Below are 26,587 nucleotides of genomic sequence, written 5' to 3'. Positions count from 1 at the left end.
GGCACGGCACCGAGGCACCGACTGCCCACAGGACCTGCTGGACATGCACACGGCCGTGACTCGGCTCGGCTGCGACGCCTTGCTCAGACGATTCCCCTTGGACTTCTGCTCTAAGAAACGCCACCTCACCACAGTGGATTTGTGCAATTTTGACAACGACTAAGTGTGTCCCGTGGTTTATTTGAGGGTTATGCTTTATTGTGTGTTACCGGTTGCACTGTGCTCTAAACGCCAAGGTGACAATAAAAATCAAAGACAGAAAGAATATGTTTGGTCTCACGCACTCATTTATTTTGTGCACACAACCACATGGACAGAGAAAAGAAAACGAGAAAAAAAATAATAACGCAGCCTCTCGCGCTGGGCAGAGCTGACCCACGGAGGCATCTAAAGGTGAAGGTGACAGCACAATTGTCTAATATCATGTGCAGACATTCACTTGGAAAGAAAAATCAGCCTTTTTAGCCGGCTGAGCCCGTACACCAGGGCCTCCATGTCCATGTGATAAGCGAGGCACTTTTTGTCCCTCGGTCCGCACACCACGGTAAACCCACGGATGCCGAACACGACCTTGCACTTGTTGATGAGCAGTCCGTAGCCCCCGTTTCGTTTGCTCAAGTACATGATTTCGAACAAGTACCCGGGACCCCTTTCTTCCTTCACGTCCGTCAGAGCGATCATGGCGCTCGGCCTCCTCTGTCGCTGCAGAGCCGTGAGGGGATACGTCAGCTTTGGCACTTGGGCCAAGTTGGTGTACGTACCCCACCAAACCTTGCCCATGGGGCCTCGTATCAGCCTGTGCAGCCGCTCTGGTATCCTCGCGTCGGCGAAAAAGCTCCGTTGCGAGGACGTCACGTTGGAGGGCTTGCGAGCCACCGTTCGCTCGCATCCCAGTAGGAGCACGATGTCCCTCGGGTCATCGTAGTAGCCCTTGAGCTCCTTGCACACGTAAAGTCCCCTTTCCATCGCGATCTCCGTCGTCAGCACTGCGTCCGAACTGCCCTGCTTCGTCACGGAGCACAGCGCTCCGATCTTCGGCTCCAGGGGCTCCGAGACCACGACGGCGCATCGCCCCTTCTCGCTCCTCAAGAACGTAGCTATGTCATCTCGAGACACGGAGCCCCACCAGCGATCGTCCAGCCAGTTCAGGAAACCCTTCCAAGAACGCATGACGCTCAACCAGTTCTGGACGAGCGTGTCAGAGTCAGAGTAGAGCTCTTCCATGTTCACTTCAACTGCTTTCCTCGAGAACATGGTGCTAGGTACGAGCAGCTGGGAGCCATCCTCCCCGTTGATGATACACTCTTCTTCTTTATCCATTTCTACATCTTCATATTCTTCCTCTTCTTTTTCTTTCCTCCCTTCCCCTACTTTCTCTTCGTCCGCCTCTCCGGGTTTCTGAGACGTGGTGAACTTTGAATCCCGGAGCCCTCTCGCGATGCAGCGGAGCGGCTCTGAGACTGCCTGACGGCACTCGCCGACAAAGGTGTGGCGGCAGAACCCGTAGCAACCCGAGCCGCTCGGGTCCTTCACGCACACGATGGGTTCGTAGTGGCCCAACTGATTCTGCACGTATATCCCGGGCAGCTCGTTCGACCGAGGCCTGCCGTCCGGACTGTAGACTACCCACCCTCCGTGGTTGTGCGTGTACACGTTCACGTCCCAGCCGTTGGCCAGCGCTGCGATTTCCACCTCGGTGGCCCAGACACCCCGATCCTTCGGCCTCCTTTCGAGAATGTACTGCTCCACGCTCGAGTACTGCGAGCGCAGCAAATCTCTGTATTTTTCTTTATTCGAACTCATTTCCCTGACGCACCAGCTTCTGATCTTGTAGTGGTAGTCGTCCCTGCCGCAGACCAAGTAGCTGACGGCCCTGAAGAAACAGTTGCCGTCTCCCATCACCGGCACCGTCGCGCAGGGCCGTCCCAGAGGCACGGGTGAGAAATTCGGCCCGCGGCACAGAGCTCTCGGCTTCTCAGGAGCTGCCACAACGTACGCAGCCAGGTCGAGCAGCGTCGCTCCCCTCACCGGATCGAAGGTCATTTTGTTCCCCGGGGCAGATTCGATGTACATGACATCCGAGTCCGAGTCGCTCCCAGCGCTCCCTCCAGATACCGGAGTGATGTCCATTCTAACGAAGAGAGTGTTTCGGTCTGGAAACTCGAGAGAAGCAAATGAGGAAAACGAAACAAAAAACAAAACAAAACAAAAAGAATACTACTTAGAAACTTTCCAAGCGACAGAGATACAAGGTACAACAGAGACAGTGCAACAGGTTTGCTCTCATCTGCAGAGCCTGTCAAGTGCCTGCCCCTGAAAGGGTGTGGGTGGGGGAAGAGGTTTCTTAGGAAAGGTGTGCCTGTTAAATATTTAAGCGGAGGGGCTGGCTTCTCTCCTCCTATCGTCTTGCAAACAGCCAGGAATTCAGAGACATGCAGTGTTAGGAATAATTAGAAACAGAATAGTTAGAAACTCAATCTTTACTTTTATTACATTCACTTTTACCTTTTACTACACAAATGGTTTAAACTTGATTCAGTATTATCATCTCAAAATTATATTACATCCTAAGACAGCACAGCAGAGATATTGTTGTCACAGTTTCTCCTCATCCTCCCTTTTTCACTTTTTGTGTGTCCTGGTGTTTGTGCTCTGGCAAATGTCTATGAGAACATCAGAGAGATCTGGCACTTGAAGCTTTATGACCTTCGAGTGTCTAGCCTGCAACAGCATGTGGGTGGGTTTTTCACACCATAGACCCTCGGACCATCTTCTGAATAAGTAAATGCTAGGTATATAAACCGAACCTTTTTATGAGTGTCTTTGTTCAGACTTTGAGATCATGTTCCTCTGTCTGTAACCCTGCGTACAAATCTGTGCTGTTTTGTGCGGGGTAAATCTTCACTGTAGCTATGTATTGTCTCTGAGTCTTATTCATTCATTTCTGTGTGCAGGAAACTGAAGGGAACGAACCAACCGAACGTTTTTATTAAAACAGTCCTTTCTAGAAAATCCAATTTTCTCACAGGCAGCATGGACGTCGACTCGGATGAGGAAGTCAACGCAGGACGGCGGTTTGTCCCAAGACGCCGGACCATCGGGACCAATACTGGGACCTCGCCCGAAGGGCCGCAGGCCAGCGTGGAGGATTCCGAGTCAGATTCTGACAACGATCGGGCCATGATGGCTTACTTGAAAAAACGGATCAAAGAGTCTCGTCAGTCCGGGAGCGACAGCAGCGAGCTGGAGTCTGGCGGAGAAAGCGTGGAGTCCTACGACGACAAAGAAATTTTCCCGGCCCACCTTTGGGGTTTCGGGAACCATGAAATCGACTGCGAATGCTGCAACTGCGTCTTCTGGCGCGCAAAGTACCGTCGCAATTACTACCAGAGTAAGCACGGCAGGATCTATTACGATCGCACCACGCAGACGGGAGCAACGGAATCCACGAGCGCGCCAGCTCAACCCGAGAAATCTGAGCCAGCATGCGTGGATCGCGGCACGAGGCCCATAACCTCAAGATTCACCAGCAAGAAGATGCGACTCGCCCAAGCCAAGTCACATTTCAGGCGCACGGGAGACATATACGTCGACAGCACGTCTGACGAGGATGAGCCCAGAAAACCCTAGTTTTACAGTCACGGGCTGTGCACTCGTTTTACCAAACGATGTGAACCTGGTTTTGTTTGAATTGAATTCTACGTTCCTGTGTTCCATTTCAAAATAAAGACTCCTTGACTGGGGTGTTGCTCCTTGACTGATTTTTTGTTTGTTTTGTTTTTTCTGTCTCGACCCCATCTTTAACTCGATTGAATACTGAGGAGCAAGTTACACACACACATGCACAAAAGACAAGCACACAAAAACACACACAACATAAAGGTGTGCACTGTTGGACAAGCATGAAGACTTTTGGTCAGAGAGGTAAAGTATGTCCCTAGACCTTGAGAAAGCTCATGTGCCCCTTCCACCGTATTTTCTGTGTGCAGAAGAGATCTGCTCAAACAGACGTTGCATCCTACCTGCCATAACGGCCAGGCAGCGCGGAAAGTGTAAGAAGTAGAGACGAACGAGGAGAGTGCACAGAAATTTTATTTTATTTCATTTTTTCCATACATAACAGACAGCAAAGGGGAATAAATCTACAAATCCGGTCGCCACTTCAACATTCCCGCCCGCTGTCGACTGTCGAGTCACGATCGCTGTCTTCGCGGTAGCCCCTGCCGCCTTGTTTCACCTCCCTTCCCTGACCGTGCCTTGTCGAGGAGAACTCCTTCGCACTCGAGCGACATCCATTGCGAACAGGCACTCTCCCTCGCTCTGTTCTGTCAAACCTCGATTCGTCCGCTTCACGCCATCCGCTTTCCACAGCTTCGCTCGGGTCAACCCTTTCGGCGTGACGACCGGGCCCTCTCGTCTGCGCCCGGAGCTTGCCCGCTCGAGAAAGCTGCGCAAAGTCAGATTCCTCCGGAGGAGCTGACGGGGCGGGCGACTGGAACGGAGGCAACCAAGCGTGGGGGATGTCTCTCAGGGGTTCGACCGCTCCGGCGCCAGCACCCCACGCTCGAAACCTGTTGTAAATGAAGCCCCCTCGATCGGACGATGCGAAGCTCACGCTGTAGCGAAACAGCAGGTACACGTAGTACCTGGACAACTTGCGATGGTCCACGGCGATGCATTTCGGGACCTTGGCGCCGGCGTGCCCGGCGCTCTCGCACTCCATCCGATGGAGCGAGATCAGGTCGTCCTGACACACGTGCAGCGCGTCAGACCTCGTCCACATGTCCCTCAGAAGCTCGAGGCTCTTTTGAAGCGTGGGTCTGTGCTTGCTGACCACTTCGTTCTGCAGCAGGCCAGTGGCGGGCGCCCCTGCCACTATCAGGCACTCGAAAAGGAATACCGAGGCGTGGGGAGAAAACGCGATTTTCTGTCTCATTTCTGAGTTCATTTTATAAACTGACCGAGAGCCCCCTTCGGGCGCGCAAAGCATGGAGGACGGCGGACGGTGCACTCGGAGGCTTCTCGGACTGCTGGGAGAGCACCGCTTGTATCATGTTAAGACTCTTTGTTGCAGCGACGCTCCTGGAGCGCTGGAGTGGCTGGGAGCTAAAAGCTTCGATCCGTGCGAACCTCGCCGGGGAAGAGAAAACCTAGTCGCCTGGCTCACGAGACTGTGCGGGCTATGCGGCGTGGACACGGACAAGGTAGAGATATGCAGCGTGGACGCGAAACCTCGCGTCCGAGAGACCACGGAGCGTTTGGTGGTGTGCGTAGAGAGGACCTGGTTCCTGGGTCGCGACGGTTCTCTGGTCCTGTTTTCGACTGTAGGGCGAAACGCCCCATCTCAGAAAAACGACGAGGTGAGGTCCTTGTGCGCGGCCGCAAACGCGATCTTGGGCGCGGGAGGCTTCGAGTATGTCGCTCGCCGCGTTGCCCGGGGCTGCGAGTGCTCAATAAGACCCAAGGAGCAGGGGAGCGCTCCCGTGCTGAGGAGCCTGAGACCAGAGAGGTACGACACCGTGCCTCCAACGACGCCGATTGTGACAGCTGACAGTTTCGGACGGCGTAGCGAGCCAGAGGCGCCCACCCGCTCGTCTGAAAAATGGACGTTACGCGCCGTCCCGGAGACGGCGTCCGCGACGGCGGTCGACCTCGAGTCCCTGCTGCGCGACGGGAAGTCCGTGCTGGGCCGCGGCGGGTTCGGCGTCACGGTGCGCATCGAGGAGGGGCTGGTTGCCAAGGTCAACCTCTTCCCCGAAATGCTGAACTGGAGCCTGCCCGTGGTGGAGGACGAGTTCAAGCGCTATGCGCACGTCGCGACCCAGATGGAGGAGGTCCTGATCGGAGCCTCCATCAAGCACCCGAACGTGCTGCGGACATTCGGGGGCTTGTGGTGCGAGGCCCCCGGGTACCCTTTGGGTGGCAGGGTCGTATCCCTGATGGAGGAGGCAGCGTGCTCCCTGCACGAGTTTTCGGCGCACATGGGGACCGAGACGAGGTACGTGCCCCTGGTCGAACTGGACGTTCTGCGCGCCCTGGACCACCTGCGGTCGAGAGCCATCCAGCACAGGGACATTACGCACAGAAACGTCCTGGTGTGTCGCGCCGAAAGCAGGAGGCCCCTGCCACTGGTGTTCAAGATCAGCGACTTTGGCACCGCGTGCAACTTCTCCACTCCCGATCAGCCCAGGGGCACCCGTGCGAACAGAGCTCCCGAGGTGCTGTGGTGCCTGGAGTCCGACACTCAGGCGGACGTGTTCAGCTGGTACTGCATGATCTGGGAGCTGTACAGCGGCGCGCCCCTGATCGGCCACAGGGCGTCAGGTCAGCGGGAAGGTTTTTGCAGCAGGACCTACGCGAGGAATTTGTCCGAGCTGCTAGGCACGTACGAGCCTACCTCGGAAGCCGCCTTCGATTCGTATTACATGAAGAGCTTGGACGCCAAGGAGCTGCGGCGGCAATTCCGCTCGAGGCCGCGGACTAGAGACGTCGCGAAGAAGCTGGAAGCCGCGGCCGCGAGGGCGTCCGGTCGAACGGGCCCAGATCCGGAGTTCGTCGCCATCGGGGCGGCGTGCATCACGTTGTTCCCCCAGGAAAGGTGGTCGGCGTCTGAGCTGCTCGAACTCCCGAGGTATCGGGACCTGGGCGCGGATGCTGTCTCGGTTCCGGCGAGGGAGATCCCGACGAACATCGGAGCCGGCTGCTACAGAGCCTGTGACGCGGTGGCTTGCGAGGACTGCGAACCCCCCGCTTTCCGGGTGCCAGACACCTCTTCTCTCGCTACCACATTCCGATCCGAGAGCAAGATCTTCTACGGGGTCGACGTGATAAGACTGGCTCCGGGTTACATACAGCCTTACGTGTGGTACTCGAGAAAGGCCAGCGCTTCATCCCAGGTCGCCAAGGAAGACTCGGGCCGTGTCGGGCGGTCTCCGGAGAGACTCACCTTCGCGCGGATGCGGATCGGGTCTCCAGAGCCAGACCCCTGCTCCGCTTCGGCCAGCTCGCCCGCGGGAGGTCCCCGGGTCATCGTGAAAGGCAAAAGCGGATGCTGCGAGGGAGAGGTCGACACAAAGATGGCCATCCTCACCCAGGCATCTCCGGAGGACGCCGAGAGGTTCATAGAGCACGTCGTCGAGCTCTCGATTGCTGTCACGGAGCAGCGACCGGACTTGTTCGCGGGCCCGATCCGAGGCCTGTGCAGGAGCTCGGAGAGCTGCGACGGCGTTGTGGTGTTCCAGTACGCTCCCATGTTCGCTGACTGCAAGAAAGCATCCGAGTGGACTCTCGAGAACGCGCCTTTCTCAGCTGACGCCTTCGCCGCTCAGGTGCTCCTGACACTTCACCAGGCCTTGGAGGCAGAGAAGCTCCCCACGCGCGCGTTAAATCTGGACGACTTGCTGATCTGCCGAGGCTGCGCGCTGATCGACCCGGTGGCTTACCTCGCCAAGCACTTTGGTCGCGGTGGTCCTTTTTTCGGGGCGCGAAACGAGGGCCTGCTCACGCTCTGTATCGAGGTTTTGGGCAGATGCGGCTTTCGCGAGGCGGATTCGATAAGCCTCCTCTCCTCAAGGGACCCCGTCGGGATCCTCAGCGGGGCCCTGGGGATCCTGAGTGAGAGAGCGGGCCGGGGGAGAGCCGTTGTACCCAGCAGGCTCACCCTGGACAGCGCCTACTTCGCGTTCGAGGAGTACACGGCCGAGAGGTCCACGTGGCGGGCCGAGCCGAGCCTCACGGGGACGAAATACGAGTCGGGCCGCGGGCTCGGCCTGCTGGTGTTCGGCAACCCTCCGCCGCGAAGGGGAAAACAGACGTTGCCGGGGCCTCCATCTGATTCCAAGTCGCTTTCTTCCCTGATACGAAACCTGACGCTGAGACTGAAGGTCAGAGTGTTCGAGAGCCACAAGGTCGAAGTGGTCGCGTTCAACTGCACGAGAGCCCCGCTAACCGTGGACCTGAGCAGGGCCGGGCTGCGCGACGTCGCGGGGGTCGACCTACTGAGCCCCGACAGAGTGCAGCTGTCCCGAGACGGCAGGTGCTACACTCACGACGCAGACCCTCGGGTCGCCTTGGGTCTATTGAAATGGGCCCCCGTCGTAATGATCTCCAAACACGCAGCACGGAGCCCCGTGCCCGAACTCACCAAAGTGTATTACAGGATCGTCATCGCGCTCGTACGCCTGTGCGGTAACGGCGCCTCCGAGAGCTCGCTGGTCGACCTCTTTGCCAGACTTTCGCCCCTCATCGTCTCCACTCACCTGCGGTGCTAGTGAGGAGCCCTTCGATCGGAGGCCCCCGCCAAGGTGCAGCGTACATGCTCATGTATGTGTGTCGATGAATGTCCCAGAGACACGGCTACGCTACACTGAGATCTGCTTCGGCTGGCTTTGTTTCTGTACTTTTACTTGACTTTTTCACGTTTGTTTGATTGTTTTCAGGTGTCCTTCGAGGGACCTACACATTGTTTTTTTTGTTGTATCGTTGAGTGAAAATAAAATGTATTGTGTTCAGGTGTCTGGTTCTCCTTTATTTTCAGAGGTGAGATAAACTGTGCGCTCGCTCCACCGGGGGTACGGGGTACGGTAGTGTAACCGTCCGTTGGCTCCAGTGGTACTAGGGCCCGCCAGTTCTTAATAAAATCTCGCGTTCCCTTTCGGACTGCTGACAGATACTTTCGTGTATCCCGTCAGAATAAACCATGAGAGGTCTCCCATTCAGACCGTGGCTACTTCTGACTCTCACATGGACCTTGAGCGCAGCGGGTGAGTCCTCTGTAGGCTTGCTGATACTGTTCCTAGCACGAGTACGATCGATGAGCCTGTGTTTTGAGAGGCTCGATTCGATGAGTCTGTGTAGTCAGGTTACAAAGTCGAAGAGGGGCTCGGGAGGGTTGCCGGCTAAATGTTTTTTCTGCTTTCTTTCTTGTGTCGCTGTCACGTTGTTACAGACACCAACATCACCTGTCTCATCATGGAAACCTGCATCTTACCCTGCAGTTTTCAGAGAGGAGACAATCCGATAGTGCACTGGATTAAGGATAACGAGGGCACCCCCTTTCTTTCATATTACAACGCGAACCCTCAGTTCAGGAATGTCAAGGGCAGAGGTTTCTTGTTCTCGGATCAGGTCTCTAAAGGTAATGCCTCACTACGGTTGTCCTGGGTGCAGCTTCACGATCAGGGAAGATACACCTGCTACGTTACAACCCGTAAGAATGAGCGATACACTTATGTCAACGTCAACGTGCAAGGTAAGAGCGGTGAGTGACTTAGGTGACCGTTTAGCGAAAATGCGGCTCTAAATTCTAGTTTGTCTCGCAGCGGCTCCGGTCCTCGACAGTTCGGAGGGGATCAGCCGGGAACGCGAACCGGTTCGGTCGACGGAGCCCACTACGGCCAGCAGGACTTTGAACGCCGCGACCACCCCCCGGTGGTCCACGCAGCCGTTTCCCAACAAGGGCGGCTACCACGGTCCAACAACAGAGAACGTCGACGCGGACCGTGACCGCACAGCGGCGATTCCCGAACGAGACGATGGGGCGACGAAAGAGGCTGAAGGTGAGAGGGGCCGACGGTCACTGTCGAGAGGGAACGCTTGGCCCGCCAAGCAAACAGGTTGCGCTGAGCCCAGGATTCGTTTCTCGCAGCGGCTCCGGTCCTCGAAGTCCGCATGGAGGAGGTGGACGACACTGTCGTCTGCTGCTCGAAAGGGATCTACCCGAAACCCGAGCTAACCTGGTCCACCGAGCCTCCGTCCGGTGGGGCTCTGAACGCCACGACCGCCGTCTGGCGGACCTCGCTGCTGCTCTACGACATCCGCAGCTCCTTGTTACTGTCGCACGAGGACGCTGTCATGGTTTACAGCTGCGTTGTAACCTCTGGCAAGCACAGCAAGAAAGCAACTTTGATGGTGGAAGGTGTGCGAAGCAAGTGGTTCATTTGTTTAGTTTCTTTTTTTTTGCACCTACTGTTGGACTTCAGATTATGCACGAACGCCAGAGGCGTCACTATCCTCAATCTGTTCTCGCTTTCACGGCTTATTTCTTTTCGTTTTCCTCAGGCAGACTCCGAAAAGTTCTGACGATCTATGTCCTGATCCCCGTCGGTGTCGCGGCTCTCGCAATTTGCCTGGCTCTCGGGATATGGAGCATGCTAGGGAGAACCAGGAGATGCGCTCCCGCCTGACCGTGGGACTCTCGGCGACGGACCTTTCCAATCTGCCTGCTCATGCATTGTTCCAACTTCACAGGCTTACTTTTGCTACGTGAACCCTTGTGTGTGTTCGTTTGATTGCCGTAACAATAAAGACCCTAGAGTCCACCTCTGAAAGATGTCTGTATTTTGTTTTTCTTTTTGCTTTTTCAGTAATGACAAAGTGTGGTTACGAAAAAATAAAAAAGGATGGGGCATGCTCCATGAGCCTTCGAGCGCTTTGCGGCAACCCAGGGTGACCGTCCTACGCTTAACGGGGTTTCACCACGAGGTCGGTAGGGTCCTCCGAGCCCATCGCTTCACACTGCGCAAAAAACAAAAGAAAGGAAACCCAGGTTAAACGTCTGACTAGATTTTACTTTGTGTATCATCTCACACGATTACGTGTGAAAGTAGATAGAAGACAGACAAAGATGGCAGAGAGGTTCAGCCATTGAATCGAGCGGCCTTCACTGTATGAGCATGCCCTTTCGATTCTCGCCTTACGAGTTCTCTGGAATATGTAGCTCGAGAAACTCGGATGCGCCCCGAACTCGCACTTTCCTGACCTGCCTTCAGGGAATTCCCCATCTAGCGTCGGAACGGATTTGGGCGGGTCGAACGAAGCCCTTATAACTCCGCCGTGAATGCAGTGTTTGACTGAATCACCACCATCTGCTACGGTTTTACCAGGCTCCCCGAGCTCCCATTAAACTTCAGCGCCCCCTCGGACGAAAGCGAAGCGGACAGCGAGCGACGACGGTCGAAAGGTCCTTCTGTGTCTCCCACCGCCGACTCCCTCGACCCCAACCGTACTCTATCTGGCCTCAGTCATCAGAGCGGATAAACCATGAGAGGGTTCCTATTGGGACCGTGGATCCTTCTGACTCTCGCGTGGACACTGAGAGCTGAGGGTGAGTGAACTCGTTGTGTTGTGGAAGGCAGATGGTGAAACTTTGATGAATCTTTGTGAAAATGTGTGGGGTTTTGTTTTTCTTGTTTTTTTTTTCTTAAGCCGCTGTCATGTAGTTACAGACACCGACGTTACCTGCCTCGTCATGGAAACCTGCATCTTACCCTGCAGTGTTCCGAGGGAGGGCTCCATAACAGTGCGCTGGTTTAAGGATCCAGAGATAGTTCCCTTCCTCACATATGGTATAACAAACCCTGACAGGGGGAATGTCAACAACAGAACCTCCTTGTTCGAGGATCAGATCTTTGAAGGAAATGCTTCAATATTGCTGTCAAAGGTGCAGCTTCAAGACCAGGGATCATACCGTTGTGTCGTTGTCAGCTCGAGAAATGGGCATACCAGAAACGTCAAAGTAATGGTGCAAGGTAAGAGTCGCAAGTGTTGTGATTAAGTCAACCCCTGTGACCGTTAAGCGAAGACGCGGCCCTAAGTCCGAGTTTTGTCTCGCGGCAGCTCCTGTCACCGACGGTCACGCCAAAGAGGGGTTCGACCGGGATCCGAGTCTGGCCCGCCCGACGCCTCCTCCTCCACCTGGCTGGTCGAACGGCGGCGGCGCAGCCGGGGAAGAGGGGTCCAGCCGGGATCCGAGTCTGGCCAGCCCGACGCCTCCTCCTCGGACACACACCATGACCACCCCCCAGCAGTCCACGCAGACTGTCCACGCAATCAGCGACTCCCGGGTTCGACCGACCGAGGTTGTCGACGTGGACCCCAACGAAACCCAGGCCACTGGCAAAGGAGACGATAAAGCGTCGAGGGAGGTGGAAGGTGAGAGAGGCTTTCCATTTTTTATTTATTTCAATTTTTTTTTTTAAATTTGTTTGTTTCTTTCTTCTTTTAGTTTCTGCAGCATCTCCGGTCACCAAAGTCCGTCTGGAGCAGGTTGACAACACCGTTGTGTGCATTTCGGAGGGCATCTACCCGGAACCCGAGCTGACTTGGTCCACCCAGCCTCCGTCGGGCAGGACTCTGAACGCCACTACCGCCGTACGACGGACCTCACGGATGCTCTATGACATCCGCAGCACCGTGGAACTGTCTCCTGAGGACGCTGGCTTGGTTTACAGCTGCGCCGTAGCCTCTGGCATAAACAGCAAAAAAGCGACAGTGAAAATTCAGTTTTGTGAGTGGTGCTCTTATTCATTTATTCATTTATTTATTTATTTATTTATTTATTTATTTATTTATTTATTTATTTATTTATTTATCTTTAACATTTGCATTTAATATCAGTTACGTGAGTGGTGCTCTTATTTATTTATTTTTAACAATTGAATTTATTATTTGCAAAAGCTGATGGACACCATCAACTCGTGTTTTGTTTGTCCTTATCCCCATCGGTCTCGCTGCTCTCGCGATTTGCGCGATCGTCTGGAGGATGCGACGAAAGATGAAAAGGGGATTGGCTCCTGCATCTACCAACCTCAGTGACTTACTTCATAAGACATAAACCCATGTGTGTGTTCATTTGATCACCGTTACAATAAAGACCATCGAGTCCACCTCTGAAAGATGTCTCTGTTTTGTTTTCGTTATTATCCTTTTCAGTGCTGAAAAAGTGTGGTTAGGACAAAAACTATATAAAGGACAAGAAAATGCTATGAGGCACTTTGCACAATGTGGCTACGCCTAGCAGGGCCCCAGAGATTCTGCTTGAGGTCACTCGGGTCCTCCGAGCGCGAACCTGACGCGCCGATCGCTTCAGACGGTGCAGACAAGGAAAAGAGACACAGGGCAAACGTCTGACATGATTTTATTTTGTATCTCATCACACGTGATCACACTGAGATGCTGCATCGGGCACTACAGCCGTCGAAGCGGAGCACAGGTCAGAGTCTGTGCTCTCGTCAACCGAGGGAGTGTGGAAGCGTAAGCACAAGCTTTCGGTCTTCGTCCGCTTCGCCCCGTCGTCAGCACGCCCACGATGCGAGTAGACGCTCACAAGCCCGACGTCTCGGTTTCCACTCGATGAGGAGGCCTCCCCCGAGCGAGGCACTTCAACGTGGTCGGCCAGCTCTTCCAAATAGGTCATCATGCGAGAGCTCTGTGCGCCGTGCGAGCGGAGAGTCTTCGAGGGCCCTGGTCGCCGGGACTCCATAGGCCCTGCCTGAAGGGAGATAGAAGACAGAGGAGTGCAACGGAAAGGTTAAAGGGGTTGAGTCTTCTTCGTCTGCCTCCAACGGTGTGAGCTTGTCGCCCCTCTGCCATTTATAAAAGACACCGGGTAACCCGACTTTGCGACCTGCCTTCGGGGAATTCTGCGTGACGTGTCGGAACGGTCTTCGGGTGTGATCGAGTGGTGCAAAGTGGAATAGTGTTTGCGTCAATCAACGAACGTCTGCTGCTGCTTCACCGGGCTCTGCGAGCGTCCCTTCGGACGAAAGTGAAGCAGACGGCGAGCGACAACGGTCGAAAGGTCCTTCTGCGTCTCCCGCAGCAGACTCCGCGACCCCAACCCTACTCGATCGGGCCTCGGCCATCTGAGCAGCTAAACCATGACAGGGCTCCCATTCTTACCGTGGCTACTTCTGACTGTCGCGCGGACCCAGAGCGTGGCGGGTGAGTGCTCTGTAAGCTTGCTGACATTGAGCACTAGAGAACTAGTGCATATACTAAAAAAAGGAAAGGCTGCACCAGCCATCCGAGTCTGATCATGTTTATACAAGTGGGAGGTCTGTCCTGCACAAACTGATCCACGGCTGCTTTGTAAGAAATGATACTTTCTATAGCTTTTTTCTGAACATCTACCCTATTCCATATCCTAAACACTAAAATACACACTAAAACACGTCCTATCATTATTCGGAGAGCAGAGAAAGCTGTTACACCTGCTTACAACGGAGAAATCACCCCTCCTTTCTGCGAGTCCTCATCAGCCTGTCTGCAGGCTCGGGCACGCGCACTCTGATCTGTGAAGCTGCTCCCCCCTCCTTCTGCTCTGTCCTGCACTCTGAGGCTGCTTAACTTTCTATGAAATCCATAATCTTTAACCCATTTATCCAAATACTTGATTTATGTCTGATCCTGACTTCCCACATACTTCCAAACTTTATGAAAAGTTTTCTGGACCTAAGCAATGTGCTTTCTTTCTTTTTAGTGAGATTTTGTGAATGAGTCCCACCCATCTTGTCTAGGTTTATGAATGACGATCAGCCACAACGTTCTCAGGAATTCATAGACCACACCATGCTTCTACAAGAGCTAAATCCCTTGCGGATGTGGCTGTCCTGAGAACCAGCTTCTCAATTTCAATCACAAACCAGAGTTCCCACCCAAGTAACCCGGATTCTCCAGCGCTGAATCTAATCAGCAGAAAAAGCTTGGAGAATCAGAAAAGAAACCTAATTATTTGTCAACTGAGTCACTATTTTGTTTTAGAACGAGGCATTAATCAAAGCGAGCACACACCACAGGAGCCGTCACAGAAAGCACAGTCAGACACAGACAGAGACATAAAAAAAACGTTACACACACATGAATTCCCCGGAGCTCCGTTTATTCCCAAATGCCGTGCACGACGCGCCTTAACCGAATCTGTCCCTAAGCCGTCCACACAGCCGACAGCACGTTTCAACCGATTCTGTCCCTACGTCGGGGACACACAGCTTCCGACGGGTTTCAACCTAATCTATCCCTACGTCGGGGACACACAGCTTCCGACGGGTTTCAACCGAATCTATCCCTACGTCGGGGACACACAGCTTCCGACGGGTTTCAACCGAATCTATCCCTACGTCGGGACACACAGCTTCCGACGGGTTTCAACCGAATCTATCCCTACGTCGGGGACACACAGCTTCCGACGGGTTTCAACCTAATCTATCCCTACGTCGGGGACACACAGCTTCCGACGGGTTTCAACCGAATCTATCCCTACGTCGGGGACACACAGCTTCCGACGGGTTTCAACCGAATCTATCCCTACGTCGGGGACACACAGCTTCCGACGGGTTTCAACTTAATCTATCCCTACGTCGGGGACACACAGCTTCCGACGGGTTTCAACCGAATCTATCCCTACGTCGGGGACACACAGCTTCCGACGGGTTCCAACCTAATCTATCCCTACGTCGGGGACACACAGCTTCCGACGGGTTTTTCTCTTATGCTACACACTTCTCCCTGTCATCTCCCGTGAAGGAGGACACATGCACCCGCAGCAGGCTGACTGCAGGCGCTCCTGTGGTCAGCGTGCACGCGCAGCACTGTGACTGCTCACGGCTCTCTCTGTTCTTTCCCAAGAGATGAGGCACCCACACACAAGACACAGACACAGTCAACATAAAACCCTAGCAAGTAAAGAGAGGACAGACTTTCTGTGTTGCATACTCACTTCGATCAAATAACCTCGTTATTTGATGAGGGACCTGACGACGCCGAGGGCACCACCGGATCCAGGGGCAGGGCCGATGGTTCAATGCTGAGGCCGTGGTCTCAGACCGCGCGGTTTTCAGGAAAACCCCCCCCCCAGGGGTTCCAGCGATGTCCAAGGCGCGCGCCGGCCGGCCTCGAAGGACCAAATGTGAGGAAACTGGATTATCTAGAAAGGACTGTATTAAATAAAAATATTATTATTAGGTTGGTTCGTTTCCCCTTTTCAGTTTCCAGCACACAGAAATGAATGAATAACGACTCAGAGACAAAACTTAGCTTTTGTGGAGGTTTTACTTCGCACAAACACGAAGGGGACAGACATGAACATGGTACATTCAAAGTCCGAACCAACGAGCTCAGGGATGGGCTTTGGTATAAAAACCCTGCATTAGCATATTCAGAAGATGGTCTGAGGATCTTCGTGTGAAAATCACGCCCACAGGTTACTGCTGGAGGGAAGCTCCAAGGCTAAAGTGAAGATAAGTCTGAGGCCTGCTCAGCAGAAAACATGCACAGAAAAGAGGGAGTATGGGAAGAAACTGTTAGAACAATAGTTTGGCTGTGCTTTCTTCAAATGTAATATAATTTTGAGATGACAATACATGCTCAGTGAATTAAGTTTAAACCATTAGTGTAATAAAAGTTAAAGGCAGTTTCTAACTATTCTTCACACCGGGTAACCCGACTTTGCGACCTGCCTTCGGGGAATTCTGCGTGACGTGTCGGAACGGTCTTCGGGTGTGATCGAGTGGTGCAAAGTGGAATAGTGTTTGCGTCAATCAACGAACGTCTGCTGCTGCTTCACCGGGCTCTGCGAGCGTCCCTTCGGACGAAAGTGAAGCAGACGGCGAGCGACAACGGTCGAAAGGTCCTTCTGCGTCTCCCGCAGCAGACTCCGCGACCCCAACCCTACTCGATCGGGCCTCGGCCATCTGAGCAGCTAAACCATGACAGGGCTCCCATTCTTACCGTGGCTACTTCTGACTGTCGCGCGGACCCAGAGCGTGGCGGGTGAGTGCTCTGTAAGCTTGCTGACATTGTTCCGAGTACGAGCGCGATCGTCATAACCCAAACAGTCAGCGCAACGCGGCTGGAGCAAAGCGAAAACAGGGGATGGCGAATTCCACACTACGGGTTGAGATGCAGTATCGTGACGTTGACTAAAAGTTCTTTTTTTTTTTTTGTTCACCGCTCACACAAAAAGTCAATGAGGAGGTGGTGTACTACGACATCTATTACGACCCAGACTACGCCTTCAATTACAGTTATGAGGGGATCAATCCGGAACCCGATCTGACCCGGCCAACGGAGCGTCCTCCATCCAGCTGGACATTGGACGACACCCAGGCCACTCACGAAAGAGACAATGATGCGACGAGGGATGCTGAAGGTGAGAGGGGCCGGCGGTCCCTTTCGAGGGGGCCGCTTGGGCCTAGAAGAAAACAGGTTGAGCTGAGCTCTGTCTTCGTTTCAAAGCAGCTCCGGTCACCGAAGTCCACCTGGAGCAGGTGGGTGACACCGCCGTGTGCAGTTCGGTGGGGATCTACCCGGAACCCGAGCTGACCTGGTCCACCGAGCCTCCGTCGGGCAGGAATCTGAGCGCCACGACCGCCGTCTGGCGGACCTCGCAGCTGCTCTACGACATCCGCAGCTCCTTGTTACTGTCGCCCGAGGACGCAGGCTTGGTTTACGTCTGCACCGTAGTCTCTGGCGAAAGCAGCAAGAAAGCGACCGTGAAAGTTAAGCGAGGCGAGTGGTATTTTTTTTTAAAAAAAACAAACAATATTTTAATTTGGTTTTTGGACCCATTTGTTGACTGTTTCTATCCCCGCTCTCTTTCAGTCTTCTCAGGAGGACTGTTTGTCATGATATCCATCGGTGTCACGGCTCTGACTGTTTGCACGGCTCTCTGGATCTGGAGAACGCGAAGTGGAAACAGGAGACAAGCTCCCGCCTGGGCGTAGGCTTATTCACGATGTGTCTTTCTGCCAGTGCGCCATAGGGTGATGCAAACCCATGACTGTGTTCATTTGATCATTGTGACAATAAAGACCCTCGTGTAGACTCCGAATGATGTCTGTATTTTGTTTGCTTCATTTTTTTTTTAATTTTCATTTTCTGTGCTAAGAGTTAGATCAGAAAAGGTTATGTTTAGAAAAATAAATGTAAAAGCGGAGAGGTATACTCTGGTATTCCTCGAGGCATTTTCCGCGCTGCTGCAACGCAGTGTGACGTTCTACGCTTATCGGAGCTGCAGAGTTTTACCGTGAGACCGCACAAGAAAAAAAAAAAGAAAGAACACTCAAAGCAAAGCGTCTTACTTTGATTTTTATTTCATCACACATAATTACACAGATCCCACGGATGTAGAAGCGGTGCACCAGACAGTCTGCGGTCGCATCGAACTAATGTCCCAAACGAGAGCCCCAGTTTTGTCCACCGTGACTCCAATGCGTTCTGTCCGAAGGTTGGCTGAAGACAGGAGTGCAACGGAGAGGTCGAAGAGGTCGAGTCGGGTTCGTCTTCTTCGTCCGCCCCCACCGCTCGAGCTAGCCACTCCTCGACCTTTTCTACATCCACACCGTGTACGGGGCGCTTCCCTCTCCATCGCTTTCGTCTTGCGAGAGCCGCCGCTGAGACGCCTTGCGCTCGTCCTTGCCATCTGTGCAGAGGCGACCGGGTCCCTCTCCGAACCCTCCTGCGAGCAAATCGGCTCCAGGCTCTCTGTTCTCTGTGGGCTCTGGGTCCTCTGTGAGCTGCGGGTGCTCGGCGTGAGACCCCGCGCGCTCCGCGCTCCTCTTTCTCTGCGGGTCGCTCGCTTCCGAGCTGCCCGGCGAACAGCTCAGTTTAACCGGCGTGATCGGCTTTGGTTTTGCCGGCGACGTCACAATTCGACCGTCGGTCTCTCGCCTTTCGCCGCGAGACCTGACGGTTTGGCACCGCCTGCCCAGGTCCGTCGACTTCAGGGAGCTCCTGGCCTCACGCTCCCTGCGTGAACGGAGGCCTGCGGTCGATTTGTCAGAAAGGTCGGCCCCTTCGGATTCCCAACCGCTGCCTTCAGACGCGGACCCTCGACTCTCCGAACTGGAGGAGCGCGAACGAGCGATCCGAGCGCCGGACCTTTTCGAACCTCGACCGTCGACCTCTCTGCCTTTCTCGCCAGAGAAACGCAGCGGTTTCCCGGAGGCTGATTTTTGCAGCCCTCTCTCTGGGCGTCTTACGTCTTTGCGGCAGCTGGAGTAAGTCTTGGAGTGGTCTTCGGTGTCGTTGCGTTGTCGCCGCGTGAGCGCGGTTTCGAGCCCCGGCCTCTTTTCCCGCTCGACCGAGGGTCTCGACTTCGACCCTCTGCCTTTCGGCCTCGCGGAGACTCGCATCGCCCATGGGCCTTCCGTCTCCGAGCTGTCCGAGCTGAGTGCGCGCTTGTAGCCCCGCCGGTCGCTTTTGCACGAGGGCGAGGACGGCTGCGACCCGCAATACGGACGGCCGACCCCGTCCTCGTTCCACCTGGCCTTGGAGCCCGCTTCCTCGCCAGCTCTTTGTCTGTACGCGCTACTGGGCGAGGAAGGTCGCGACACGCAGTACGGACGGTCAACTCCGTCCTCGCGTCTCTTGGCCCTGGCGACGTTGTCCTCTCCCGCCTCGATGTCTTCTTCGCTGGACGACGATGCGTCGTCTATGAAACTGTCGCTGCGATCGTAGTCGTCTGAGCTTTTGTCGCAATCCGAAGAGCTCTCCGTGTCCCTGTCGCTCAAATACTCCGGCTCTTCCTCGCTTTCGGAGCTGAGAGGTTCCAGGCCGTTGTCTTCCTCGGCTTCGCTCAGTAAAAAACTGTTTCTCTGGCGGCGCCCGACCTTTCTCCTCTTGGTCGCCGGAGACCGCGAGGCTCGGACGCTCTCGGCCCAGGGGGACAACCGACGTCGAGCTCTGCCGACGGTCTGGCGGCAACTCCTCTCGGGCTTCTTGACTGGCGGCGGCGGGGAGAGGTGCCTTCGGGGAACCCGCCTGGACGCCGCCTTGCGCTGGAGTGCCGCGAAGGACCGGGCCACCTTGTCGCTCCACCTCTGCGTGGATTGGGACTCCAAGCATTGGATCAACGCTCGGCTCAGGCGATCCTTGATGCCGCGCCTGCGGAGCTCGTTGACCGTGCCCTGGTTGTACGCCACCCATTCTCTCAAGAGTTCCCTGTTCGCCTCGCCGAGGAGAGCGCTGTCCAGGTTCAGGAGCTTGCACACGGCCTCTCTCTGGTACCCCAAGGAGTCGTGCAACCAAGGGTAGCTCAGGAGCAACACGGACAAGTTTTTCATCCATGTCGAAACCGGGACGGGCTCTGGGATGGGGTTGAAAAGCTCCGAGCGGTCGTTCGGGGGCTGTCTACATCCCTCGCCTGGCTCGACCGGCTCTCCGGAAGCGGGATTTCTGCCGCCCATGTCACCGTCAAAGCGGGCTGCGTTGATCCCCAGTTTCTTGAGCTTGCTGCAGTAAACTTTGAGCTTCAGGAACGCCACTTTGGCGGCCGCGTTCACCTCCTTGGCGTGGGCTTGCGCTTCCTTGTCTTCCTTGTTGCACTGGTCGCGTTTGCACATGGTGTACCAGTCTTTCTGGATCTTGTTCACTTCCCAGGGCTCTCTGTCCACCATTTCGGCGCAGGCTTTCGCTCGGCGGGCCGTCTCGGGATCGGCGTCTTTCCGGTTTTGGCTGTAGCAGCGCAACTGCCGAGCGAGCGAACCGCACTCCTTCCTGATCAGCTCCATGACCGAGGCAGCGAACCTATCCCGCTCGCTTTTTCTGAACGTAGCGTCCGAGGCGTACCTGCTAAGGAACTCGCAGTACCTCTGCAGCTTCCCAAGTGGACTGTGCAGCAGCTCGGCCACGGCGAATGCGCCTGGGATCTTGGCGTTCATGAACGTGATGGCGAGTTCAGCGATTTCGATCATCCTGGGGTCCGCCAACTTGCTCTCCACGTGTTTGGGTATGCGGTCGCACCACCCGTTCGGATCGACGCGCTTGGTGAACGCAGACAGCGCCCATTGGTTGATTTCTTGGAACGTGAGCTGCCCCGACAGATACGTCTCCCGGGCCATCTCCTGGAGCGTCTCGTTCCAGCAGCTCGCGAGCTCTCCGTTGCCTTTCACGCAGCTGCGTTTCAAGAGCCTGTAGAACCGGAGCGTGGTGGACACGTACAGCGTGGGCAAGTGTCTCTGCTCCGCTCTCACGGCCACCGTCGGCACCAGGTTGCTTCGCCTCCCATCTGACGCTTTCCCTCCTGACCTGAAGTACACCATGCGGGGTTCGCTGGCTTTGTACGTGAAACGACTCAGGTCGCATTTCACTGCGTCCTCCCCGAAACAGTCAACGCCGGCGTCCCCCTCGTTCTTCCTGTCGCTCGAGGACTCCCATGCGTGGCTAACTTCTGGCGCGCAGCACATCGGCTCCACATCTTCCAGGTGAGAGGCCAACGCAGCCTGGCTGCTCTGATCCCTGCCGGGGGACCCGGGTGTGTTCGATATCAGCAGTTGACAAGGCTGAATCTGCTGGAAGGACGGACAGAGCGCCTCCACGTGCGTGGGCATCTCCAGCGACATGTCCCAAAAGTCGAACGCGTGGCCCGCGACCTTCCTCAGCAGCTTCAGGCTGTCCAGGGTCGGGGCGAACAGGACCTCTTGCACGAAGTAAGACCCCTTGCTTTCGCCGTCGTTTCCGGGGATGTCTGTCATGTAGGTCCCGACCATGGACCTCGCGGGGTCGTAACGCAGCAGGTTCTCCTTCGTCGAGTGCTGCGTCACCACGGGCACCACCGTCCGATCCTTTCCCCTCAGCTCCTCGGCGGGGAGGTAGTACGCCGTGTAATTTCCGCACGTCAGCAACACTTGCTTGAGGCCGGCTCTGTCCGAAGTGACGATGGATCCGAAGTCGCTCCCTCCCAGAAGGTCCACCAGGTCCATAAGGGCGAGCAGGAGAGATCGAGAGGGACGCTGGGGTATCCTACCAGAGTCCGCTATGACCGCGTCTCTGATCATCTTGTTCAGAACCCTCGGCCTGTAACGCAGGTGCTCTTCGTTGCTCAGGCGCCGTTCCTTTTGGGTCATCATGCTTACCACTGCATCGAAAACGCCACGTGGGTGCGAGCACGTGAAGACCTCGTCGTGGTCCACAGTATCGAAGTACCACGGAGGGCTGCTGGAAACGACGAAGGTTTGATTTGTAGACGCGGCCGCCTCAGTCGCCGATACCGTAGCCATTTCGAAAGCAAGACCTGTTGAATGCGCGTACGGACAAAGTGGAAACAGCAGCAACAGCTCTCCTAATCCACTCTGGTGAATTCAGCCTAAGTCCTGCGAGATCCTTGCGCTCTCTCTAGCTCTTAGAGGGGAGGTTCGAAGGCCACTTATATCCTCCCAGTTGGGGTTTCCCACCTCCTCGATGCTTTGAACAGTCCAACCCTGATCCTTGCTCTCTCTCTAGCTCTTAGAGGGGAGGTTCGAAGGCCACTTACATCCTCCCAGTTGGGGTTTCCCACCTCCTCGATGCTTTGAACAGCCCAACCCTGAGGCTCGGAGGGATAGGGCGGAGAAATCTGCTCACCACCACTGCACACAGGCCCAACCCTTAGGCTAGGAGGGATAGGGTGGAGAAATCTGCTCACCACCACTGCACACACACTCGCAAGCAACTTGCACGGAGGCCAGTCATGAGACAAACAATCCGACTGCTCTTTGCAGTGTCCGCCGGCCTTTCACAGTGTCCGACCGTCGCGCAGGGAGTCCGACCGCTGCTCAGAACATCCGACCGCCGCTCAGTGACTCTGACCGCCGTTCAGTGACTCCGACCGTCGCTCAGTGACTCCGACCGATAGTCAGAGTACGACCGCCGATCCCTGTGTACACTGAATTCAGGGAGTCCCAGTGACACGGAGCCTACAGAGAGAGCCTTTGTGCACGGACAGTGATGAAAATGAAATATCACAGTCACCTAGGTTGAATTCAAAGTCACCTAGGCTTGCTTGTAGCTTTGTTGTTTGTTTGGTTTTCTCCTCATACAGCTTTTTATTTACCCCCCTCTGTGCTCAAAGAGAAAATCGTCGGGCTTTGCGATTTGAGGAGCAGAGCTCAGCATGGATGAGGAAATTAGAATTTTGATCAAAGGTGTTCTGGGGCACTTCGTTGGACGACGCCAAGACTTTGAAGTCGAAAGGCCGCGTTGTCGGGAAGCTGTAAATGCTATGACGAGAGCTGTGTGTGAAGTGCTGGAGGTTCACAGACCGAAATACACAGGTGAGCAGCACAAACAGATCTGTTTTTTCAGAGTTATCTGTACGCTCAGCGTGATCTCTCCTTGTCCGGTGTCCCACTTTAGAGATGGTTTCAGATCTAGGTGATTCATTTCCCGATGCCGCGATGGTCAACGTCGCGAAAAGCCTTTTCGAGGACGGGATCATCAACTGGGGCCGTGTGGTCAGTCTGATATGTTTGGGGGCCGCGGTGTGCCAACATCAGGACAGGTTCAGTGGCAGCCCTGGCTCCCTCTTGGCTGACACAGTGTCAGAGGCGATCGCCTCGTACTTGCTCACAGAGCACAGAGGCTGGCTGGAAGAGATGTGTTGGGTGAGTGGCCTGTACTCTAGGGGGTTGAACTTCATGCTATCGCTGTTATGAAACAATTTGTCTTCATGTTTTGCTTTTTTTTTTTCTGTTCCTCTTTCTGTTCTTTTTTTAACGCTTTCTTCATGACCAGGATGACTTCGCTGACTTTTTCCCTTCACCTGAAGCCACGAAGTGCCATGACCTTGTAGGACCGGCACTTGGACTCTTTGTTTTTGCGGTCGGAACTGCACTCTTGTGCACGCACCTTGGGATGTGACCCGGTGGTTGTTTTCTGACAGCCTCCGGGGGCTTTGCCCTCAGAGTGCTTTAAAGTCTGGAGGGCCAGTGTCAGACACTGAAACAACCGGTGTGGACGAGAGGACGCTTCTTAGACACGCACTTTAAGGCATTGGGAACGAGGAGACGTTCCTCAGGAGCCCGTTTGATCCTTTTCTTGTTTTTCTTTTGCTCCCGCATGGAGAAGTACTACAAAGACCCAGTGCGACCAGTGATCGGGCAAGGCACCTACGGAGTTGTCTACAGGGTGCGAGATGTGAGAAACGGCCAAGAATATGCCCTCAAATGTCACAAGCAGGCAGACGTTATAGAGGACGCGACTGTGAGAGAGTTGTCCTGCCTGACAGCGCTGAAAGGTCATCCCAACATAATACAGCTCCTGGACTGTTTCATGGACGAAGATCGGGTGGCGATGCTCATGCCTCACGTGCCCTTCGAGCTGACCAAAGCTATTCACCGCCAGCCACCGGCTCCGCTCAGCTTCGTGGCCAGCTTCTCGCTTCAGACGGCGAACGCCCTGGAGTACATGCACGGACTGAACATCTTACACAGGGACCTGGTTCCGAGTAACGTGCTTCTCGAGGAAGATCTGACGGTGAAGGTGGGCGACATGGGCCTAGCCAGACAGTACTCCCGACGCATGAGCCTTTGCGTGGTGACGGAGCCCTACAGGGCTCCGGAGTTGTTTGTCCGCGGGAACGCCGCGGAGTACACGTGCGCCGTAGACATGTGGAGTTTGGGAGCTATGATACTGGACGCAAAGGAAGGCGCCGTGGTGTTCGCTGCAACGCGTGGGTCCAGCACTCTGAGCAAAGTCATGGCACTGGCGGCCTCGGATCCCGACGGGGGAGCGGAGGAATCGACGCCCGCCAGGCAGGAACTGATACCCAACACTATGAAGTGTGAGCACACCAAACGCATCGCCTTCCGCCTAATCGCTCTCAGGCACGACAAGAGGCTTACGGCTCGCCAGCTGTTGGACGATGAGGAATGGAAGCGTTTGTCCCACATGACAGACGGAGAAAAGGCTGAGGTCTTGCAACAATGCGTCACGGGTGTCATGTAAAAATACACAGTTCAAGAGGCTTTGCAATGTCTGAGTTTATCATTTTTCAATAAAAAAAAAATGAGCCAATGACCACAGACTCTATGTATCGTACAGGTGTAAATTTTGTTTATTATTTTGAATACGTTTGACCATAATAGCAGATGTATCATTCAGCACCACTGGCCCGCTCTGGGAGCACGCTTACACGTTTGTAGCGATGGAGATGAAAAGGGATGTAGCACTCAACGTGGAACACCACTTGGCGTAGTTTGTTTCGTAACTGCGTGAGGGCCCTCGGGTCTTTTGAGGGCTTCGGGCTCAACTCAGCTTCCGCTCTTCGTCTCAGAGCGCGGCGAAAACAACAGTGGCAGCCGCTGCGACGAGAGACAGGGCTAGAGGTTTGGCTCCATTTCTCTGACTAGGCCATCTATCCAGTTCCTCCTGAGCCTTTCTCACGGTTTCCTTCAACTGGCTGAGCACTGCAAACAGAAGACAGCGAACACTGGTTGGGAGAGAAGCGCTTTGCGATAGGCGGGTAGCTAAAATGCACACATACATACATACAGTCTGTCGTGTTGTGGAGTTTTCCGAAAGTCATCACGGGCTCCATTGGAACCAGGTCAGGCATGAGAATCTCAGGCCGACGAACGCCGTCCGAGTAAGAAGGCTCGTTGCTGTGATGTAAAACACAAGAGTCCACTGATGTCAACAGCACGAACACGAACAGGGTCAGATGCAGCATCGAAGTGGTAGTCATTGTGTCTTCAAGAGAAAAAAAACCCCACAAAGAACAGTTTTCTTACTGCAGTGCGCAAACACAACTCACGCCTGAAGAGGTTGCCTCTGTCAGCTCTCCACTCTTGCCTTTTATACTTGCAGAAGAAAACACTCGCTGTGCAGATTCTAATCCCCCCTGCCCAAAAAAAAAAAGTCCCTGGCCAAATCCCAACCACAAGCCCGAAAGAGAGGCCGCGACCGGTCAGCTCGCGTAAACCCAGCACGCCCCTCGCTCACAGGCAGGAGAGATCACGTAACAGGGTGATTCAGGGGAGAGGAACGCAGAGCATGGCGTCAGAGTCTGCCTGCCTCGGTCGGCCTCTCATGGCGGAGGACGGATTCTCAGAGTGGAAATCGGTGTGAGAGAGCTGAGGTCGGAGCCAGCGTTTCTCAGTCCCTCCCCTACATCTCGGTTTGGTAGCGTAAGATGCCATCTGACTCAGTGATGTGTGGTCGGACTCCCTAAGGGTCGGTCGGACAGAGTGAATGACTGTCGGACTCCCTTAGCGCCGGTCGGACAGAGTCAATTGCGGTCAGACAGAGTGAATAGAAAAGGTCGGGCTGTCTGGACGCTGACCTGACGAGGTGAAAAGCTGGCCCCATCTCTCGTCTGCAGCTTTGGAACTAGGAAATTTTAGCGGCTGTGTTCTCTGTGTTCTATGACACAGCTCCTACGTAGAAAGGATTTAGTTGGGGATTTTTTATTCTTTTTTTTTTTCTTTCCTTCATATCCAACATCGACATCACAGCCCTTACCAACAAAATGGTTGGATTTATCTACAATTCCAATAAGCTGCTCCCCGCTCTGGCCCCATCAGAGCCCCGAGCCGCTCTGAACACCCAACAGCTCTCACAGAGCCGGACATCCTCTCGCTTCATCAACCATCACGGATCCCCCACGTCTGCCCTTACCAACAAAATGAGCAAATCGGGCTGCTACAGAGACGGCGGCATGCCGCAGCAGAAACCTGACTGTCTGAACATTTCCGCCAATTACAAGACTAAATTGTGCTGGTTCTTCGCGAAGAACGGCGTCTGCAAGTACGGAGGGAAATGTCGGTACGCCCATGGCTACGGAGACCTGCGGAGCCTGCAGCTCAAAATGAACCTTTGCCACCATTTCTATAAGGGGCGCCCATGCCTCCACGGCGGAAGTTGTGGATTTATTCACAATTCCCATCAGCTGCTCCCCGCTCAGCCCACATCAGAGCCCCGAGCCGCTCTGAACAAGGACGGCTACCGACAGATGGACGTTTCCCCACCCCAGCAGCTCTCACAGAGCCTGACATCCTCTGGCTTCTTCAACCATCGCGGACCCTCCACAGTCAATGCCGGGGCCATCACCTGC

The 26,587-nt window shown here is 54.8% G+C and overlaps 5 protein-coding genes across 8 annotated transcripts in view; all 5 read left to right on the top strand.

Moving 5' to 3' along the window:
• Positions 1-26,587, top strand: part of mettl4 (methyltransferase 4, N6-adenosine) — a 216,692-nt gene that overhangs the window by 71,822 nt on the left and 118,283 nt on the right. The gene's annotated exons all lie outside the window — the stretch shown is intronic.
• LOC144988406 (uncharacterized) lies at positions 1,414-3,757 on the top strand. Its single transcript, XM_078938753.1, has 2 exons — positions 1,414-1,860; positions 1,943-3,757. The coding sequence occupies exon 2, from the start codon at positions 3,034-3,036 to the stop codon at positions 3,628-3,630; it is 597 nt and encodes a 198-aa protein (XP_078794879.1). The 5' UTR covers positions 1,414-1,860; positions 1,943-3,033; the 3' UTR covers positions 3,631-3,757.
• Positions 8,641-10,328, top strand: LOC144988403 (uncharacterized). Of its 2 annotated transcripts, XM_078938751.1 has the most exons (4): positions 8,641-9,250; positions 9,321-9,557; positions 9,647-9,916; positions 10,060-10,328. In XM_078938751.1, exons 1-4 carry the CDS (start codon positions 8,902-8,904, stop codon positions 10,182-10,184), a joined length of 981 nt encoding a protein of 326 aa, XP_078794877.1. In that variant the 5' UTR covers positions 8,641-8,901; the 3' UTR covers positions 10,185-10,328. The 2 variants fall into 2 exon arrangements, with proteins under 2 accessions (XP_078794877.1, XP_078794876.1); XM_078938750.1 differs by having other exon boundaries at positions 9,647-10,328.
• Positions 10,408-12,456, top strand: LOC144988402 (uncharacterized). 3 transcript variants are annotated; one of them, XM_078938749.1, is made up of 4 exons: positions 10,408-11,104; positions 11,220-11,345; positions 11,441-11,528; positions 11,617-12,456. In XM_078938749.1, the coding sequence occupies exons 1-4, from the start codon at positions 11,041-11,043 to the stop codon at positions 11,909-11,911; spliced, it is 573 nt and encodes a 190-aa protein (XP_078794875.1). In that variant the 5' UTR covers positions 10,408-11,040; the 3' UTR covers positions 11,912-12,456. The 3 variants fall into 3 exon arrangements, with proteins under 3 accessions (XP_078794875.1, XP_078794874.1, XP_078794873.1); XM_078938748.1 differs by having other exon boundaries at positions 11,220-11,528; positions 11,617-11,931; positions 12,005-12,456; XM_078938747.1 differs by having other exon boundaries at positions 10,408-11,528; positions 11,617-11,931; positions 12,005-12,453.
• On the top strand, positions 21,995-24,732 carry LOC144988405 (cell division control protein 2 homolog 3-like). The gene has a single exon (XM_078938752.1). The coding sequence runs from the start codon at positions 23,593-23,595 to the stop codon at positions 24,478-24,480; it is 888 nt and encodes a 295-aa protein (XP_078794878.1). The 5' UTR covers positions 21,995-23,592; the 3' UTR covers positions 24,481-24,732.

Source organism: Oryzias latipes, chromosome 20 (assembly GCF_053564925.1).
Source record: "Oryzias latipes strain Hd-rR chromosome 20, Olatipes_Hd-rR_3.1".
Classification (NCBI taxonomy): Eukaryota; Metazoa; Chordata; class Actinopteri; order Beloniformes; family Adrianichthyidae; genus Oryzias; species Oryzias latipes.
The sequence above is the reverse complement of the archived record's forward strand: the minus strand, read 5'-3'. Positions and strand labels throughout refer to the sequence as shown.